The sequence below is a fragment of the Oncorhynchus masou genome, chromosome 3 (assembly GCF_036934945.1).
Source record: "Oncorhynchus masou masou isolate Uvic2021 chromosome 3, UVic_Omas_1.1, whole genome shotgun sequence".
Taxonomy (NCBI): Eukaryota; Metazoa; Chordata; class Actinopteri; order Salmoniformes; family Salmonidae; genus Oncorhynchus; species Oncorhynchus masou.
In genome coordinates, this window is record NC_088214.1 from 12,025,816 (window position 1) to 12,044,785 (window position 18,970).

General features: G+C 43.4%; 1 protein-coding gene across 1 annotated transcript; it reads left to right on the forward strand.

Moving 5' to 3' along the window:
• Window positions 1-13,423: 13,423 nt before the first annotated feature.
• Window positions 13,424-14,678, forward strand: LOC135510428 (C-C motif chemokine 20-like). Its single transcript, XM_064931336.1, has 4 exons — window positions 13,424-13,511; window positions 13,648-13,747; window positions 14,016-14,093; window positions 14,243-14,678. The coding sequence occupies exons 1-4, from the start codon at window positions 13,424-13,426 to the stop codon at window positions 14,277-14,279; spliced, it is 303 nt and encodes a 100-aa protein (XP_064787408.1). The 3' UTR covers window positions 14,280-14,678.
• The last annotated feature ends 4,292 nt before the right edge of the window (window positions 14,679-18,970 follow it).

An 18,970-nucleotide genomic window follows, 5' to 3' on the forward strand; every position in this document is an offset into this window, starting at 1 on the left:
CTACACCATGAGAGGTCACCAGTGGGTTGATGTAGTAACTGTAGAGGACACAACACAATGAGAGGTCACCAGTGGGTTGATGTAGTGACAGTGGAGTACACTACACCATGAGAGGTCACCAGTGGACTGATGTAGTAACTGTAGAGGACACTACATCATGAGAGGTCACCATTGGATTGATGTAGTGACAGTGGAGGACACTACACCATGAGAGGTCACCAGTGGATTGATGTAGTGACAGTGGAGGACACTACACCATGAGAGGTCATCAATGGATTGATGTAGTAATAGCGGAGGACACTACACCATGAGAGGTCACCAATGGATTGATGTAGTAACTGTGGAGGACACTACACCATGAGAGGTCACCAATGGATTGATGTAGTAACTGTAGAGGACACTACACCATGAGAGGTCACCAGTGGGTTGATGTAGTAACTGTAGAGGACACTACACCATGAGAGGTCACCAGTGGGTTGATGTAGTGACAGTGGAGGACACTACACCATGAGAGGTCAGCAGAGGCTGAATCACTCTCAAAGTTTCTTAAAAAACACTCCTATTCCAAAGGCCTTGTAGAGATGACATACAGTATATTTACTTTGTATGTCTATGGTGTTTAAGCTCCAAATTGTTATTTTTGGATTACATTGAAATCTACATAGACCTGGCCTTGATGGTTGTATACAATGTACAATAACTTCTACCTGGCTAACAACAGGAGTTTCAAACAAATGTTTCTTCTTGTTCCTTTTGAGGTTTTAGGAAAGTGTTGATGTTGTGACAAATGCATATTCATTCAAAACAATCATATATATGACTATTTACAAGAGCTGTTCATAATCATATATTAAGGTAGCACAACCAAGAGGAACAAGTGACATCAGCACTGAGTCATCAATCAGTGTTAAATTCCCAAATTCCAAACTGTGTCACAACACACACTGTTGTCTCTGCTACCAAAGCAGTGAAATTCCAGTTCTGGAAGTTCTCATTCTGCATTTTTAACCAAATTATTTTCTTGTGAGAATTCAATAGTTCAACACATGAACAGTGATAAAAAAATCTAAATGTTTCAAATAGACGGGATTGTTGACAATAGATTATTAGTAGCATGTATTCATACTTTGTTGTTGTGATTTCATTCATATAATTAAGTTATAATTCTATTGTTACAGTCATGAAATATTCAAATGCTGTAAGAGCTGACGCTGGAGATGAGAAGTAGCGACCGGGAGTCAACATTTAATAGGAACAGACAAGGAACAAGCAACAGCCTCAGCCCCGGGAAACATACGGACAGACGACAAACAATGCAGACGGGAACAGAGATGGGGAACTGACAAATATAGGGGAGGTAATAAACAGGTGAGTCCAGCTGAGTCCAATAATACACTGATGCACATGATGGGGAAAGGCAGGTGTGCGTACTGACGGTGGCAGGAGTGCGTACTGCTGGGGAGCCTGGTGCCTTCGAGCGCCAGGGAGAGGGAGCAGACGTGACCATTGCATTGAATTGCAAAATCTGATGCAATGATTTACTGCCATAGGGCTGGGTGCAGCTAGTATTAATATATTGGTCAATTTACAGGAAGAAAATGCATAGTTATTTTCATATGTGCTAAACCAAATATATTTGTTAGGCCTAGTCCACTGGACAATCAAATAGGAATATCAAACGTCTGAGGTATGAAAACACCATGTACTCTGCATCTCAGATAGAGATGGAAATCCCAATTCAGAAACATGAACCAAAACTCATTACAACTGTTATTGACCCGGTGTGTCAACTCAACCATAACAGATATGCAGCCAAACATGCTGATGGAAATGCTCTCTTCCCCTCTCTCTTCATCCCTATCACCATCTATCTCCTTCCCTCTCTCCCCATCTCTCTCTCTACCTCCTTTTCCCTCTCTCCCACTCTTCCTCCCTCTCTTTCTCTCCCTGCTCTCTCCCCACTAACCGTCTCTCTTTCTCTCCCCTCTCTCCCCAACTCTACTCCCTCTCTCTCTCAATCTCTCTCTTTCTTCCTCCCTCTCCCTCTCTCCCCTCTCTCTCTCTCTCTCCCTCCTCTCTCTGCCTCTCTCTCCTCCTTCCCCTGCCCTATCTCTCCCGCTAACTGCCAGGGGTTTGAGGTTTGGGGGGAGGGGGGCTGTTCATTGACCCAGTGTGATGTAGATCATGATGTGTTTTCCCACTTAAATCAATCTGACAGGAAGTTAGATGGGTATGTACCCTCTTAGAAAAATTGGTTCCAAAACGGCTCATCGGCTGTCCCCGTAGGAGAACCCTTTTTGGTTCCGGGGAGAACCCTTTTTTATTTCCACATAGATCCATTTGGGTTCCATGTTGAAGCATCTGTGGAAAGTGTTGTACATGGAACCCAAAAGGAACCAGGTTCTTAATAACATCTTTGTGTGTGTGTGTGTGTGTGTGTGTGTGTGTGTGTGTGTGTGTGTGTGTGTGTGTGTGTGTGTGTGTGTGTGTGTGTGTGTGTGTGTGTGTGTGTGTGTGTGTGTGTGTGTGTGTGTGCCTGCGTGCCATGTCACGAAGGTGGATATTGATCCAACATCTGCCGTGAGAGTCTCATAACCATATTTTCTTGTTCATTCATTGATACAGAATTGAATCAATAATATATCCTCTCTACGGTACGTGGGACGCTCAGAAAACAACAGAAATAAATCCCATAATTAAAATTCCTCAAACATACAAGTAATTTACACCATTTTAAAGATTCACTTGTTATATAACCAGGCACAGTGTCCGATTTCAAAAAGGATTTACGACGAAAGCAAACCAAACCATTATGTTAGGTCAGAGCCAAGTCACAGAAAAACACAGCCATTTTTCCAGCCAAAGAGAGGAGTCACAAAAAGCAGAAATAGAGATAAAATGAATCACTAACCTTTGATTATCCTCATCAGATGACACTCATAGGACTTCATGTTACACAATACATGTTTGTTTTGTTCGGTAAAGTTCATATTTATATCCAGAAATCTCAGTTTACATTGACGCGTTATGTTCAGTAGTTCCAAAACATCTGGTGATTTTGCAGAGAGCCACATCAACTTACAGAAATACTCATAATGAACATTGCTAAAAGATACACAACTGTTATGCATGGAATTTTAGATCCACTACTCCTTAATGCACGCGCTGTGTCAGACATCAAAAATACTTTGCGGAAAAAGCAAACCATGCAATAATCTGAGTACGGTGCTCAGAGACCAAACAACCCAAACAGATATCCGCCAAGTCAGAAATAGCATTCTAAATATTCTCTTACCTTTGATGATATTCAATAGAAAGCAATCTTAATTTATGTCCAAATACCTCCTTTTTGTTAGCGCGTTCAGCCCAGTATTCCAAATTCATGACACGCGATCACTAGGAGCAGATGAAAAGTCAAAAAGTTCCGTTACAGTCCGTAGAAATATGTCAAACAAAGTATAGAATCAGTCTTTAGGATGTTTCTTCGATAATGTTCCAAAGGGAGAATTCCTTTGTCTGTAGAAATGCAATGGAACGCATGCTAACTATCACGTGAACGTGCGAGACTGAGCTCTCTGACAGACCTCTGACTCATTCCCCTCTCATTCGCCCCCACCTCACAGTAGAAGCATCAAAGGTTCTAAAGACTGTTGACATCTAGTGGAAGCCTTAGGAAGTGCAATATCACCCCATAGACACTGTGTATTCGATGGGCCAAGAGTTGAAAAACTACAAACCTCAGATTTCCCACTTCCTGGTCGGATTTTTTCTCAGGTTTTTGCCTGCCATATGAGTTCTGTTATACACACAGACATCATTCAAACAGTTTTAGAAACTAAGTTTTAAAACACTCAGTGTTTTCTATCCAAATGTACTAATTATATGCATATTCTAGCTCTTATGGCTGAGTAGTAGGCAGGTTAATTTGGGCATGCTTTTCATCCTAAATTCCCAATGCTGCCCCCTACCCTAGAGAAGATATGGTGGTCAATAAGTTATTATCAACGTAGGCTTCTTTTGTCATGTTTCAATGATAATGCAGTCTTTAGTATGATTCAATGAGTTGTTTTCTTCCTCTCCTCATGCTGAAATCATTTCATTAATGCAGGATTAGCCTAACCAGCAAACATGACTGCATTGGCTCTATGTGGGAAAGGTGTAAAACGTGGGCACAGGCTAGCCTACACCAATCCCAACACAGGCTAGCCTACACCAAGCCCAGCACAGGCTTGCCGACACCAAGCCCAGCACAGGGTAGCCTACACCAATCCCAACACAGGCCAGCCTACACCAAGCCCAGCACAGGCTAGCCTACACCAATCCCAACACAGGCTAGCCTACACCAAGCCCAACACAGGCTAGTCTAGACCAAGCCCAGCACAGGCTAGCCTACACCAAGCCCAACACAGGCTAGCCGACACCAAACCCAGCACAGGGTAGCCTACACCAATCCAAACACAGGCTAGCCTACACCAAGCCCAGCACAGGTTAGCCTACACCAATCCCAACACAGGCTAGCCTACACCAAGCCCAGCACAGGCTAGCCTACACCAACCCCAACACAGGCTAGCCTACACCAAGTCCAACACAGACCTGAGCCAATTTTCCGTGCTAAAAGGTAAGAATGCACGTGTCTCCAGTGCGCATTCACAGCGATGCGCTCTGTGCCAGCTCCTCACATTTTCCGTACTAGAGTGGGCATTCAGCCAGGTCGGATGGTGTCGGCTCAGTGCTCCTGGTCTCCGGTGCGTCTCTTCGGCCCAGGATATCCTGCGCCGGCTCTGTATACTTTGTCTCCGGTGCGCCTTCACTGCCCAGTGCGTCCTGTGTCAGCGCCCCGAAAGTAAGCATCCAGCCAGGACGGGTTGTGCCAGCTCTACTCTCGAGACCTCCAGTGTCCCTCCATGGCTCAGTGTATCCGGTGTCTGCTCCACGCACCAGGCGTCCAGTGCATCTCCCCAGTCTGTGAGACCTGTTCCAGTTCCACGCACCAGGCTTCTAGTACGTCTCCTCAGTCCGATGAGACCTGTTCCGGCTCCACGTACAAAGCCTCCAGTGATGATCCATGGCACGAAGCCTCCAGTGATGCTCCATGGCCCGAAGCCTCCAGTGATGATCCATGGCACGAAGCCTCCAGTGATGATCCATGGCACGAAGCCTCCAGTGATGATCCATGGCCCAGTGATGATCCATGGCCCGGAGCCTGCAGTGATGATCCAGGGCACGAAGCCTCCAGTGATGATCCAGGAAAAGGAGCCTCCAGCGACGGTCCCCAGTCCGGAGTCTTCGGAGACGGTCCCCAGTCCAGAAGTCCCCAGTCCTCCGGCGACGGTCCCCAGTCCAGAACGGTCCCCAGTCCAGAGCCTCCGGCGACGGTCCCCAGTCCGGAGCCTCCGGCGACGGTCCCCAGTCCAGAGCCTCGACGGTCGGCAGTCCGGTCCCCAGTCCGGAGCCTCCGGCGACGGTCCCCAGTCCAGAGCCTCCGGCGACGGTCCCCAGTCCAAAGCCCTGACAACGGTCCCCAGTCCGGAGCCTACGGCGACGATCCCCAGTTCGCCCCTTGCGACGGTCCCCAGTCCAGAGCCTCCGGCGACGGTCCCCAGTCCAGAGCCTCCGGCGACGGTCCCCAGTCCAGAGCCTCCGGCGACGGTCCCAGTCCAAAGCCTCAGACGGTCCCCAGTTCACGGCGACGGTCCCCAGTCCAGTCCAGACGGTCCCCAGTCCGGAGCCTCCGGCGACGGTCCCCAGTCCAGAGCCTCCGCGACGATCCCCAGTTCGGGCGCCCTTGCGACGGTCGGGTTCGGCGCCCTTGCAGTCCAGAGCCTTCGGCAAGGGTTCCCAGTCCAGAGCCTTCAGCGAGGGTTCCCAGTCCAGAGCCTCTGGCGACGGTCTACGGTCCTGAGGTCCCGGCGACTATCCCTGCACCAGAGGTGCCACCGACGTGGGGGAGGGGGCCTCAAGAGGAGCGGGGTCTGCGTCCCGCACCGGAGCCCCCACCGAGAGTAGATGCCCACCCGGACTCTCCCCTATAGGTTCAGGTTTGCGGCCGGAGTCCGCACCTTTGGAGGGGGGCTTTTACCCCAAGCCATAAGACTCCCGAACAAGTAATCAAATGGCCACCCGGACTCTTCACATTGTCTCCTCCCCAACCCCTCTTTTACGCTGCTGCTAATCTCTGTTTATCATATATGCATAGTCACTTTAACTATACATTCATGTACATACTACCTCAATTGGCCTGACTAACCGGTGTCTGTGTATAGCCTCGCTACTGTATATAGACTCGCTACTGTATACAGCCTTCCTACTGTATATATCCTTGCTACTGTTATAGCGTCACTACTGTTATTATTCACTGTCTTTTACTGATATTTTTTATTTTTTTACGTATCTATTGTTCACCTAATACAGGCCCCCTTGAACTTTGCAACCTTTTGATCAGGGCTTGTAAGTAAGCATTTCAAAAAGGTGTATTCGGCGAACGTAACAAATAAACTTTGATTTGATTTGATTTGACACTGATGGTAGCAAACAGCACATTAGATGACAGTTCCTGTCCTATTTACTAGTTTCACCCAGAGTCATCAGTGCCAACAACAGCAGCAGCAGAGTAGAGAGAATCACAGCAAGCTTTGCCATCTTGTCAGGTTCAGAGTTCAAGGCAGGTAGTGAAGTTCAACAGATACCTGGAACTCTCTCCTCCGAATGAGATTCCAAGATGATCTGATCCAATGATCTGATCCAATTCTAGTTTAAATACTTTCTCAGTTGGAAATATGATGCCCTTTTCTGGACCGCAGACCCAGCGGTTGTGGAACAAGGTGGAAACTTCAGTCTTGACATGTATTTGGGTGAGGGAAGTTTGATACATAGGTCACATTGTTGGTACCTTGGTAAACTCCCTTCCACTCTGGGCCCGGATTAAGAATTTACGGCAACTATACAATGATGCGGCAGGGTAGCCTAGTGGTTAGAGCATTGGGCTAGTATTTGAAAGGTTGCAAGTTTGAATCCCCGAGCTGACAAGGTACAAATCTGTCATTCTGTCCCTGAAAAAGGCAATTAACCCAATGTTCCTTGGCCGTCATTGAAAAGAAGAAATTGTTCTTAACTGACTTGCCTGGTTAAATTAAGGTTAAAAAAATGCATGTCAGCAAAATTCTAAGGGAGACATTATCATTGTATAATAGAGGATTACATAATGTTGGGATTGTGTGATGATGTAATGTACAAGTAGCCTTAAATAGAAGTTTGATTGTTCAATTCAAACACATTTAGTCTGTTGTGATTAGAAGGCCAACTGTATGTAGGAGTTATATTGAATGTTCCTGTGGGCCTAGTTACAGTTTGGACTTCGGCTTGAAGATCTATGACAAGACTTCAAAATGACTGTCTTGCAATAATCAACAACCAACTTACCAGAGGCTGAAGAATATTTAAAGGAATAATGGACAAATATTGTAAAATCCAGGTGTGCAAAGCTCTTAGGGACCCAGAAAGATTCACCGCTGTAATAGCTGCCAAAAGTGATTCAAATCAAATCGAAATCTAAATGTATTGGTCACATACACATGGTTAGCAGATGTTATTCCGAGTGTAGCTTGTGCTTCTCGTTCCGACAGTGCAGCAATATCTAACAAGTTTAATCTAACAATTCAAACTTCTAACAAAAAAAGTGTTTTACAATTATATTGAAAATGAGGTACAGAAATATCTAATTTACATAAGTATTCAAACAAATTACATTTGGCAGTGATTACAGCTGTGACTCTTTCTGGGTAAATTTATAAGAGCTTTGCACACATGGAATGTACAATATTCTTCAAGGTCTGTCAAGTTGGTTGTGTATTTTTTATTTTATTTTTTTATTTCACCTTTATTTAACCAGGTAGGCTAGTTGAGAACAAGTTCTCATTTACAACTGCGACCTGGCCAAGATAAAGCATAGCAGTGTGAACAGACAACACAGAGTTACACATGGAGTAAACAATTAACAAGTCAATAACACAGTAGAAAAAAAGTGAGTCTATATACAATGTGTGCAAAAGGCATGAGGAGGTAGGCAAATAAAAACAATATTGCAGATTAACACTGGAGTGATAAATGATCAGATGATCATGTACAGGTAGAGATACTGGTGTGCAAAAGAGCAGAAAAGTAAATAAATAAAAACTGTGGGGATGAGGTAGGTGAAAATGGGTGGGCTATTTACCAATAGATTATGTACAGCTGCAGCGATCGGTTAGCTGCTCAGATAGCTGATGTTTGAAGTTGGTGAGGGAGATAAAAGTCTCCAACTTCAGCGATTTTTGCAATTCGTTCCAGTCACAGGCAGCAGAGTACTGGAACGAAAGGTGGCCGAATGAGGTGTTGGTTTTAGGGATGATCAGTGAGATACACCTGCTGGAGCGCGTGCTACGGATGGGTGTTGCCATCGTGACCAGTGAACTGAGATAAGGCGGAGCTTTACCTAGCATGGCCTTGTAGATGACCTGGAGCCAGTGGGTCTTGCGACGAATATGTAGCGAGGGCCAGCCGACTAGAGCATACAAGTCGCAGTGGTGGGTAGTATAAGGTGCTTTAGTGACAAAACGGATGGCACTGTGATAAACTGCATCCAGTTTGCTGAGAAGAGTGTTGGAAGCAATTTTGTAGATGACATCGCCGAAGTTGAGGATCGGTAGGATAGTCAGTTTTACTAGGGTAAGCTTGGCAGCGTGAGTGAAGGAGGCTTTGTTACGGAATAGAAAGCCGACTCTTGATTTGATTTTCGATTGGAGATGTTTGATATGGGTCTGGAAGGGGAGTTTGCAGTCTAGCCAGACACCTAGGTACTTATAGATGTCCACATATTCAAGGTCGGAACCATCCAGTGTGGTGATGCTAGTCGGGCATGCGGGTGCAGGCAGCGATCGGTTGAAAAGCATGCATTTGGTTTTACTAGCATTTAAGAGCAGTTGGAGGCCACGGAAGGAGTGTTGTATGGCATTGAAGCTCGTTTGGAGGTTAGATAGCACAATGTCCAATGACGGGCCGAAAGTATATAGAATGGTGTCGTCTGCGTAGAGGTGGATCAGGGAATCGCCCGCAGCAAGAGCAACATCATTGATATATACAGAGAAAAGAGTCGGCCCGAGAATTGAACCCTGTGGCACCCCCATAGAGACTGCCAGAGGACCGGACAGCATGCCCTCCGATTTGACACACTGAACTCTGTCAGCAAAGTAATCGGTGAACCAGGCAAGGCAGTCATCCGAAAAACCAAGGCTACTGAGTCTGCCGATAAGAATATGGTGATTGACAGAGTCGAAAGCCTTGGCAAGGTCGATGAAGACGGCTGCACAGTACTGTCTTTTATCGATGGCGGTTATGATGTCGTTTAGTACCTTGAGTGTGGCTGAGGTGCACCCGTGACCGGCTCGGAAACCAGATTGCATAGCGGAGAAGGTACGGTGGGATTCGAGATGGTCAGTGACCTGTTTGTTGACTTGGCTTTCGAAGACCTTAGATAGGCAAGGCAGAATGGGCAAAGGTCTGTAACAGTTTGGGTCCAGGGTGTCTCCCCCTTTGAAGAGGGGGATGACTGCGGCAGCTTTCCAATCCTTGGGGATCTCAGACGATATGAAAGAGAAGTTGAACAGGCTGGTAATAGGGGTTGCGACAATGGCGGCGGATAGTTTCAGAAATAGAGGGTCCAGATTGTCAAGCCCAGCTGATTTATACGGGTCCAGGTTTTGCAGCTCTTTCAGAACATCTGCTATCTGGATTTGGGTAAAGGAGAACCTGGAGAGGCTTGGGCGAGGAGCTGCGGGGGGGCAGAGCTGTTGGCCGAGGTTGGAGTAGCCAGGCGGAAGGCATGGCCAGCCGTTGAGAAATGCTTGTTGAAGTTTTCAATAATCATGGATTTGTCGGTGGTGACCGTGTTCCCTAGCCTCAGTGCAGTGGGCAGCTGGGAGGAGGTGCTCTTGTTTTCCATGGACTTCACAGTGTCCCAGAACTTTTTGGAGTTGGAGCTACAGGATGCAAACGTATCATTGCTAGACAGCCATTTTCAAGTCTTGCCAAAGATTTTGAATCTTATTTAAGTCAAAACTGTATCTAGGCCACTCAGGAACATTCAATGTCATCTTGGTAAACAACTCCAGTGTATATTTGGCCTTGTGTTTTAGAGTATTGTCCTGCTGAAAGGTGAATTTGTCTCCCAGTGTCTGTTGGAAAGCAAACTGAACCAGGTTCTCTTATAACGCTTCATATTCAAGACATAAAGTTAATTTCTTTGAAGCATCTTTTGCAGTTTTACTTCAGTACCTTGTTGCAAACTGGAGGCATGTTTTGGAATATTTTTATTCTGTACAGGCTTCCTTCTTTTCATTCTGTCATGTAGGTTATGTCACGCCTGCCCCCCATCATTACGCACACCTGTCACCATCGTTACGTGCATCAGCACTTATTGGGACTCACCTGGACTCTTTTACCTTTTTGATTGTCTCCCCTATATCTGTCACTTCCTCAGTTTCTTCCCCTTTCAGCATTGATGTGATTGTGTTCCTCTTGTCCAGACACTGGCCTTGTTTAGTTTCATCTCCATTATTTATGAATTATTCCCCCCTGTACTTGCTTCTTATCTCCCATCGTCTGTCCTCACAGGTTAATATTGTGGAGCAACTACAATGTTGATCCATCTTCAGTTTTCTCCTTTCACAGCAATTATTCAACTCTAACTTTTTTAAAGTCACTATTTGCCATTCGCCATTTGAAATTCCCTGCTCAACAGGTTAGAGGAGTTCCTCTAGTATAGAATGTTGACCATCAGTCAGAGCTGTAGAATTAGGAATTACAACTCAGAGCCCTGGGGTCATTATGTCATCATAGCTGTCATACGTCTTGTAAGAAAAGTTCTTGCTCATCCTCAGTGCAACACCCTGTGGTAAAATTAAAGTTCTTTACTGGTTCTGTGGTGATTCTGTTAAGGTTTTCTTGTGTCGAAGGAGAGGAGGACCAAAACGCAGCGATGTTGTCTTGATACATCTTTAATAAAGATAATAACGAACAATACAAACCGTGAAAACCCAAAACAGCCCTATCTTGAGCAAACAAACACAGAGACCGGAACAATCACCCACGAAACACTCAAAGAATATGGCTGCCTAAATATGGTTCCCAATCAGAGACAACGATAAACACCTGCCTCTGATTGAGAACCACTCCAGGCAAACATAGACTTTACTAGACTACTATACTACACCACAATCCCATAACCTACAAAAAACCCCTAGACAAAACACACCACATAAATAACCATGTCACAACCTGGCCTGACCAAAATAATAAAGACAACACAAAATACTAAGACCAGGGTGTGACAGATTCTCTGGTTTGGTTGATATCTAACTCATCACATATTTTTGTATAAATATCACCACCCCAAATGTGCCCTTTCACAGCTTCATAGGACATAAACAGGGGCAGTTCCATGGTTTGACTCAATAGACTTTATCACTGTGGCGCTAGAGGAGGCTGGTGAGAGGGGATTTAGGAGGACAGGCTCATTGTAATGGCTGGAATGGAATCAATGGAAAAGAGTCAAACACGTTGTTTCCATGTGTTTGATGTGTTTGGGACCATTTCATGAATTCCATTTTGGCCATTAGAATGAGCCCGTCCTCCTATAGCTCCTTCCATCAGCCTCCTTTGTGTGGAGCACAATGCACTGTGTTTCCTCCAAGACCAACTGATACATCTGATAACTGTACATACAGTATGTTCTATGATATGATCTGTGGTGGTTTCACTGATGTGGGTACATGGTTACACATACACACATAACCACAGCAAAGGTGTTAAAACCTCTAAAAGTGTCTGTCCTACATCTAGGACATATAAGAAAACTCAGGAAATATTTAGTTTTTTTTGGGATACATATTTATCCCCATGTTTTTGTTGGCACAAAACTACCTCCATACGTGTATTCATTTGTGTTGGTACCTTCAGACGAGTCCATGTGACACTTGTGGGGGTCGTATCAAAAATAAGAGATTTCCTTTCCTACTATACTATGAATAACACAATATCAGATTTGCGGAGAACACCATCGTGTTGGTGAGAGTCCTTTTTGTAGGTGATTAAGTGGAAATAGTTTTAGTCCAAACGGTTCAGACACTACAGACAGAAGTTGAAACATCAGTGTTACCTGTGGGGGACGTAGATCAAAACAGAGATCCGCAGAAATATTCAGTTTTTTTGGGATACATATTTACGTTTTTGTGAGAAGACAGATTTTGGGGAATTCTTTGGTCTGACATCTTTCACTGCATATGTGGATGTGGTGGACTGAGAAAGCGCATTCAGAAATCATGATGTCTCTAATTTAAACTGATGTATTTTGATGGGGATGTTATTTACTGTCACTTAGATTGATGAATGGGTGCTAAACAGGCTATTCATTTGAGATCACAGTTATTCTCTGTCTGAATCAAAATACAAAGGTTTTTATATGAACCATATCCAGACATCCTTTTTATGAGAAGGACATTATAATGTATGAATTGATATATTGTTCATATGTGGATGTGGTTGGCATGTAGATTCACCATTCAGAAATCTTGTATTTATAACTGATGTTTTTATAGGATTTTAGGATAGAACTGTGTTGATTAATGGGGACCCAAAACAGTCTATTCATTTTCTGTTTTATTGTCTTAATCAAAATACACCTGATTCCACTAATCATTGACACATATCCCACATCCTTTGGTTATGCGTTGTTGATGCATGCTAGATCTTACAATGCCTGGATAGGTATTTTAAGTATGAACTAACCACATGTTCTATTAGCAATCTGGTGCTTGACAGCACGGTCGATGACATCCCACACAACCATTGGTTGATGCATGCAACGTCTGAGCAGGGTTTTGATGATGAGGTAATTAGTGGAATCAGGTGTGTAGCGTTTGGGGCTAAACTAAACCCTTTGGGTCCCCAGCACCAGAATAATGAAATACTGAGATATAATATAAAACACAAACTCACTTAACATAATCCAAAAATGTATTCCTTAACCCGGGAGACTTCAACAAAGGTACAAGTATTTAGGTACACTAATATTGTCGTGCATTTCAATCAGCTCAGAATAAATGCTGTATATAAATAAACATGTAAAAGTTGTTCAAACATCCTCCCTCTTGTTCTGTTCAAGAATCTTGTTTCCCTTTTTTGCTCATTGGGGAATGTGATGGGGAAATTCTGCTGTGGAACTTTGGTTTTAAGGCGTGGTGGGAAAGCCCATTTCACCTCTCAGAGAATCTCTACCTGCACCAGGAGTATATATATGGCTCTGGTGAGGAGTAGGACCTCACACAGCCACTGAAGCTCTTTGTCTGAAGACAGCAGCATCACATCACATCACAGCACCACAGAAGAAGAGATGGCCCAGATCAGAGCCCCTGTTATTGTGCTGCTCGTGCTCCTGGCTGTGGGGCTGTTTGCTGCCCAGGTTTCTGCAGCTAAACAAGGTCAATATTGGACGTGAAAGTTTTGTCTCAGTCCGTCTGTCTGTCTGCATGCGTCTTTGTTTTTTGCAAATTGTGTTCTTTAATTGCTTTACAAGATAACGTTTCTTGTCTTTTTGCTCCATAGGTTTTCCTAGAGGCTGTTGTACGAGTTACTCCCAGGGTAGGATAGACATTGGTCTTATCCATGGCTTTTCCATACAGACAGTGAATGACGGGTGCAACATTGACGCTATCATGTGAGTGACTCTTGAAGGCCTAACAGTAGAACTGGGACAAATTGCGAGTAAAATGATAATATTAATTGTAACATGTATTATTTATTCAATTTAAGTATATCATTAAGTATAAAATAATTGTACAACAGAAGTAAAACAATTTGATAACTTGATATTATTTGTATTGATTCATTTGCGATGTGATATTCCATTGTGATGTTATAGAGATGTAAGCCTGTAAAGCACTGATGATTGACTGATGTTGTCTCTTCAACATGTTCTCTTCCAGTTTCCACACTGTCAGAGGAAGATTCACATGTATGGATCCCACCAAGGGCTGGGTTATGAAAGCTGTTCGCAAGCTGAGGTAGAATTCATTCATATTTATTCAGGATTAAATGATTTGGTTCCATGGAAATGAATTATACTGACAGTGTGTGTAGGGTTTATCATAAGGATATTAGGTAAAACGATGGTATAAGAAATGGATGACATAACTTTATTTCTTCTCTACAGGGAGAGAGCGGAACGATTGAACAAGAAAAGGTCATAGGAATAGTTCTCATCACAAGGGTACACGGGACGAAGAGTTTGTGTTGCTATCTTCATTGACGGAGGAGAATGCAAACATGCTGGAACCCTGCTATCTCTAAGTTTATCCAACTACCTGAATTTTATCAGACATTTCTCTGTGCTGAAAAGTATAATAAATGAAGAATATAAGCAACGCGGAGCACCTGGACACAGCCCTGAGCCATGGTATATTGGCCACATATGACAAACCCCGAGGAGCCTTATTGCTATTATAAACTGGTTACCAACATAATTAGAGCAGTAAAAATATGATTCATTGTCATACCGATAGTATAGGGTCTGACATACTACAGCTGTCAGCCAATCAGCATTCAGGGCTGGAACCACCTAATTTATTATTTTACATAACCTATTTGAATGTCACGAGCTGATTCCTCTCCTTGTTCGGGCGGCGATGGTCATCACCGATCCATGTTTCCTTTTGTTTTGTCTTGACTACGCACACCTGATTTCTATTCCCTTATTATGTTCCTTATTTACCCTCTCGTCTACCTTTCTGTTTCATCCGTGATTGTTTTGTGACCGTGTGTGTTGGATCTATATGTTATGTTTCCTTGTTGGAGATATTCCGGTTTTGAATAGAGTAAAGTCTTTTGTGTTTTCTCAAACCTGTGTCCTGAGCCTGATCAGACAACGAACCCAGCATTTTATCACATTGTATATGAAATCATCTGTGTTGGCAGAGTTTAATGGTATAATCTTGTTGTATGAGCATCAGAAATCTCACGTTTTAACCCTTTTATTCATAAAGGTCTTGTGTATGATCAGATCATTGATCACATCTGTTACATTTAACAGTTACTGTTACATTTTATATTTATAATAAATAATGTATATTTTACTAAGAATTCTCACTTCTTTTGTGTATTCATCTTGTGTGGTATGAGGGGGGCTCCTGAATGCCACAGCGGTCTAAGACACTGCCTCTCAGTGCTTGAGGTGTCACTACAGACATCCCTGGTTTGAATCCAGGCTGTATCACAACTGGCCGTGATTGGGAGTCCCATAGGGCGGCGCACAATTGGCCCAGCATCGTCCAGGTTTGGCCGGTTTTGGCCGTCATTGCAAATGAGAATTTGCACTTAAAACCTCTTGGGGCTAGGGGGCAGAATTTTCACTTTTGGATAAATAACATGCCCAATTTCAACTTCCTGCTACTCATGCCAAGAATATAAAATATGCATATTATTCATAGATTTGGATAGAAAACACTGAAGTTTCTAAAACTGTTGAATCATGACTGTGAGTATACCAGAACTTATGTAGCAGGCAAAACCCGAGGACTAACTGTTCAGATTTCTTTTTCCCCTCTCTGTTCCCTTTGTTGTCTTTGCCAAGGGATATTTCATAGGAACCTGTTTTCAGTTCCGACCGCTTCCACTCGATTTCACCAGTCTTTGGAATTTGGGTAAGGTTATTCCTTTGTGCAATGAAGAAGTAGGCCAACTCGGAACTGGGGACACTTTTGTGAGTTGTGCAAGACGTGAAAAGCAGCGCTGGTTTGTTTTCATTCCTGTATTGAACTCAGAAAGACCCGACTACAATTTGATCGATTATTAACGTTTAAAAATACCTACATTTGTATTACAAAAGTAGTTTGAAATATTTTGGAGTGACATTGCATTTTTTTTTTCTGGATCAAACAAACTTTATATATGGACATTTTGGATATGTATGGACGGAATTAATCGAACAAAAGGACCAATTGTGATGTTTATGGGACATATTGGAGTGCCAACTAAAGAAGCTTGTCAAAGGTAATGCATGTTTTATTATTTATTTCAGCGTTTTGTTTAGTGCCTGCAGGGTTGAAATATGCTAACTCCTTTGTTTACTGCTGGTGCAGATGTTGCAGGCTATCAGATAATAGCTTCTTTTGCTTTCGCCGAAAAGTATTTTTAAAATCTGACATGTTGGCTGGATTCACAACGAGTGTAGCTTTAATTGAGTATCTTACATGTGTGATTAATGAAAGTTTGAATTTTATAGTATTTTATTTGAATCTGGCGCTCTGCATTTTCGCTGGGAATTGGACAGTTTAGACATTTGCGTCCCGCCAATCCCAATTATTAATTAACTGACTTGCCTAGTTCAATAAAGGTTACTTTTTTGGACAGCACAATGACAGATACTAACTTATGAAGCAGACAGATAGAGAAAATATCATATAGTAACTGTGGAGAACAATACACCATGAGAGGTCACCAGTGGGTTGATGTAGTAACTGTTGAGGACACTACACAATGAGAGGTCACCAGTGGGTTGATGTAGTAACTGTAGAGGACACAACACAATGAGAGGTCACCAGTGGGTGGATGTCGTAACTGTAGAGGACACAACACAATGAGAGGTCACCAGTGGGTTGATGTAGTAACTGTAGAGGACACTACACCATGAGAGGTCACCAGTGGGTGGATGTCGTAACTGTAGAGGACACAACACAATGAGAGGTCACCAGTGGGTTGATGTAGTAACTGTAGTGGACACTACACAATGAGAGGTCACCAGTGGGTTGATGTAGTAACTGTAGAGGACACAACACAATGAGAGGTCACCAGTGGGTTGATGTAGTAACTGTAGAGGACACTAAACCATGAGAGGTCACCAGTGGGTTGATGTAGTAACTGTAGAGGACACTACACCATGAGAGGTCACCAGTGGGTTGATGTAATAACTGTAGAGGACACTACACAATGAGAGGTCACCAGTGGGTTGATGTACATTTACATTTACATTTAAGTCATTTAGCAGACGCTCTTATCCAGAGCGACTTACAAGTTCATTTTTACCTTTTTTTTTTTTTTTTTTTTTTTTTAACCAGGCAAGTCAGTTAAGAACACATTCTTATTTTTCAATGACGGCCTGGGAACAGTGGGTTAACTGCCTGTTCAGGGGCAGAACGACAGATTTGTACCTTGTCGGCTCGGGGGTTTGAACTCACAACCTTGCGGTTACTAGTCCAACGCTCTAACCACTAGGCTACCCTGCCGCCCCAGTAGTAACTGTAGAGGACACTACACAATGAGAGGTCACCAGTGGGTTGATGTAGTAACTGTAGAGGATACTACACAATGAGAGGTCACCAGTGGGTAGATGTAGTAACTGTAGAGGACACTACACAATGAGAGGTCACCAGTGGGTTGATGTAGTAACTGTGGAGGACACTACGCAATGAGAGGTCACCAGTGGGTTGATGTAGTAACTGTAGAGGACACTACACCATGAGAGGTCACCAGTGGGTTGATGTAGTGACAGTGGAGGACACTACACCATGAGAGGTCAGCAGAGGCTGAATCACTCTCAAAGTTTCTTAAAAAACACTCCTATTCCAAAGGCCTTGTAGAGATGACATACAGTATATTTACTTTGTATGTCTATGGTGTTTAAGCTCCAAGTTGTTATTTTTGGATTACATTGAAATCTACATAGACCTGGCCTTGATGGTTGTATACAATGTACAATAACTTCTACCTGGCTAACAACACGAGTTTCAAACAAATGTTTCTTCTTGTTCCTTTTGAGGTTTTAGGAAAGTGTTGATGTTGTGACAAATGCATATTCATTCAAAACAATCATATATATGACTATTTACAAGAGCTGTTCATAATCATATATTAAGGTAGCACAACCAAGAGGAACAAGTGACATCAGCACTGAGTCATCAATCAGTGTTAAATTCCCAAATTCCAAACTGTCTCACAACACACACTGTTGTCTCTGCTACCAAAGCAGTGAAATTCCAGTTCTGGAAGTTCTCATTCTGCATTTTTAACCAAATTATTTTCTTGTGAGAATTCAATAGTTCAACACATGAACAGTGATAAAAATATCTAAATGTTTCAAATAGACGGGAAGTTGACAATAGATTATTAGTAGCATGTATTCATACTTTGTTGTTGTGATTTCATTCATATAATTAAGTTATAATTCTATTGTTACAGTCATGAAATATTCAAATGCTGTAAGAGCTGACGCTGGAGATGAGAAGTAGCGACCGGGAGTCAACATTTAATAGGAACAGACAAGGAACAAGCAACAGCCTCAGCCCCGGGAAACATACGGACAGACGACAAACAATGCAGACGGGAACAGAGATGGGGAACTGACAAATATAGGGGAGGTAATAAACAGGTGAGTCCAGCTGAGTCCAATAATACACTGATGCACATGATGGGGAAAGGCAGGTGTGCGTACTGACGGTGGCAGGAGTGCGTACTGCTGGGGAGCCTGGTGCCTTCGGCGCCAGGGAGGGGAGCAGACGTGACCATTGCATTGAATTGCAAAATCTGATGCAATGATTTACTGCCATAGGGCTGGGTGCAGCTTGTATTAATATATTGGTCAATTTACAGGAAGAAAATACATAGTTATCTTCATATTTGCTAAACCGAATATATTTGTTAGGCCTCGTCCATTGGACAATTAAATAGGAATATCAAACGTCTGAGGTATGAAAACACCATGTACTCTGCATCTCAGATAGAGATGGAAATCCCAATTCAGAAACATGAACCAAAAACTCATTACAACTGTTATTGACCCGTGTGTCAACTCAACCATAACAGATATGCAGCCAAACATGCTGATGGAAATGCTCTCTTCCCCTCTCTCTCTTCATCCCTATCACCATCTCTCTCCTTCCCTCTCTCC

Bases quoted from the DNA above. Each gene is read 5' to 3' on its own strand.
- LOC135510428 (XM_064931336.1), top strand. From the start codon at position 13,424: ATGGCCCAGATCAGAGCCCCTGTTATTGTGCTGCTCGTGCTCCTGGCT. The intron at 13,512-13,647 runs GTCAATATTGGA...GTTTTCCTAGAG, and splicing joins GGTTTCTGCAGCTAAACAAG to GCTGTTGTACGAGTTACTCC. The intron at 14,094-14,242 runs GTAGAATTCATT...TCTTCTCTACAG, and splicing joins AAAGCTGTTCGCAAGCTGAG to GGAGAGAGCGGAACGATTGA.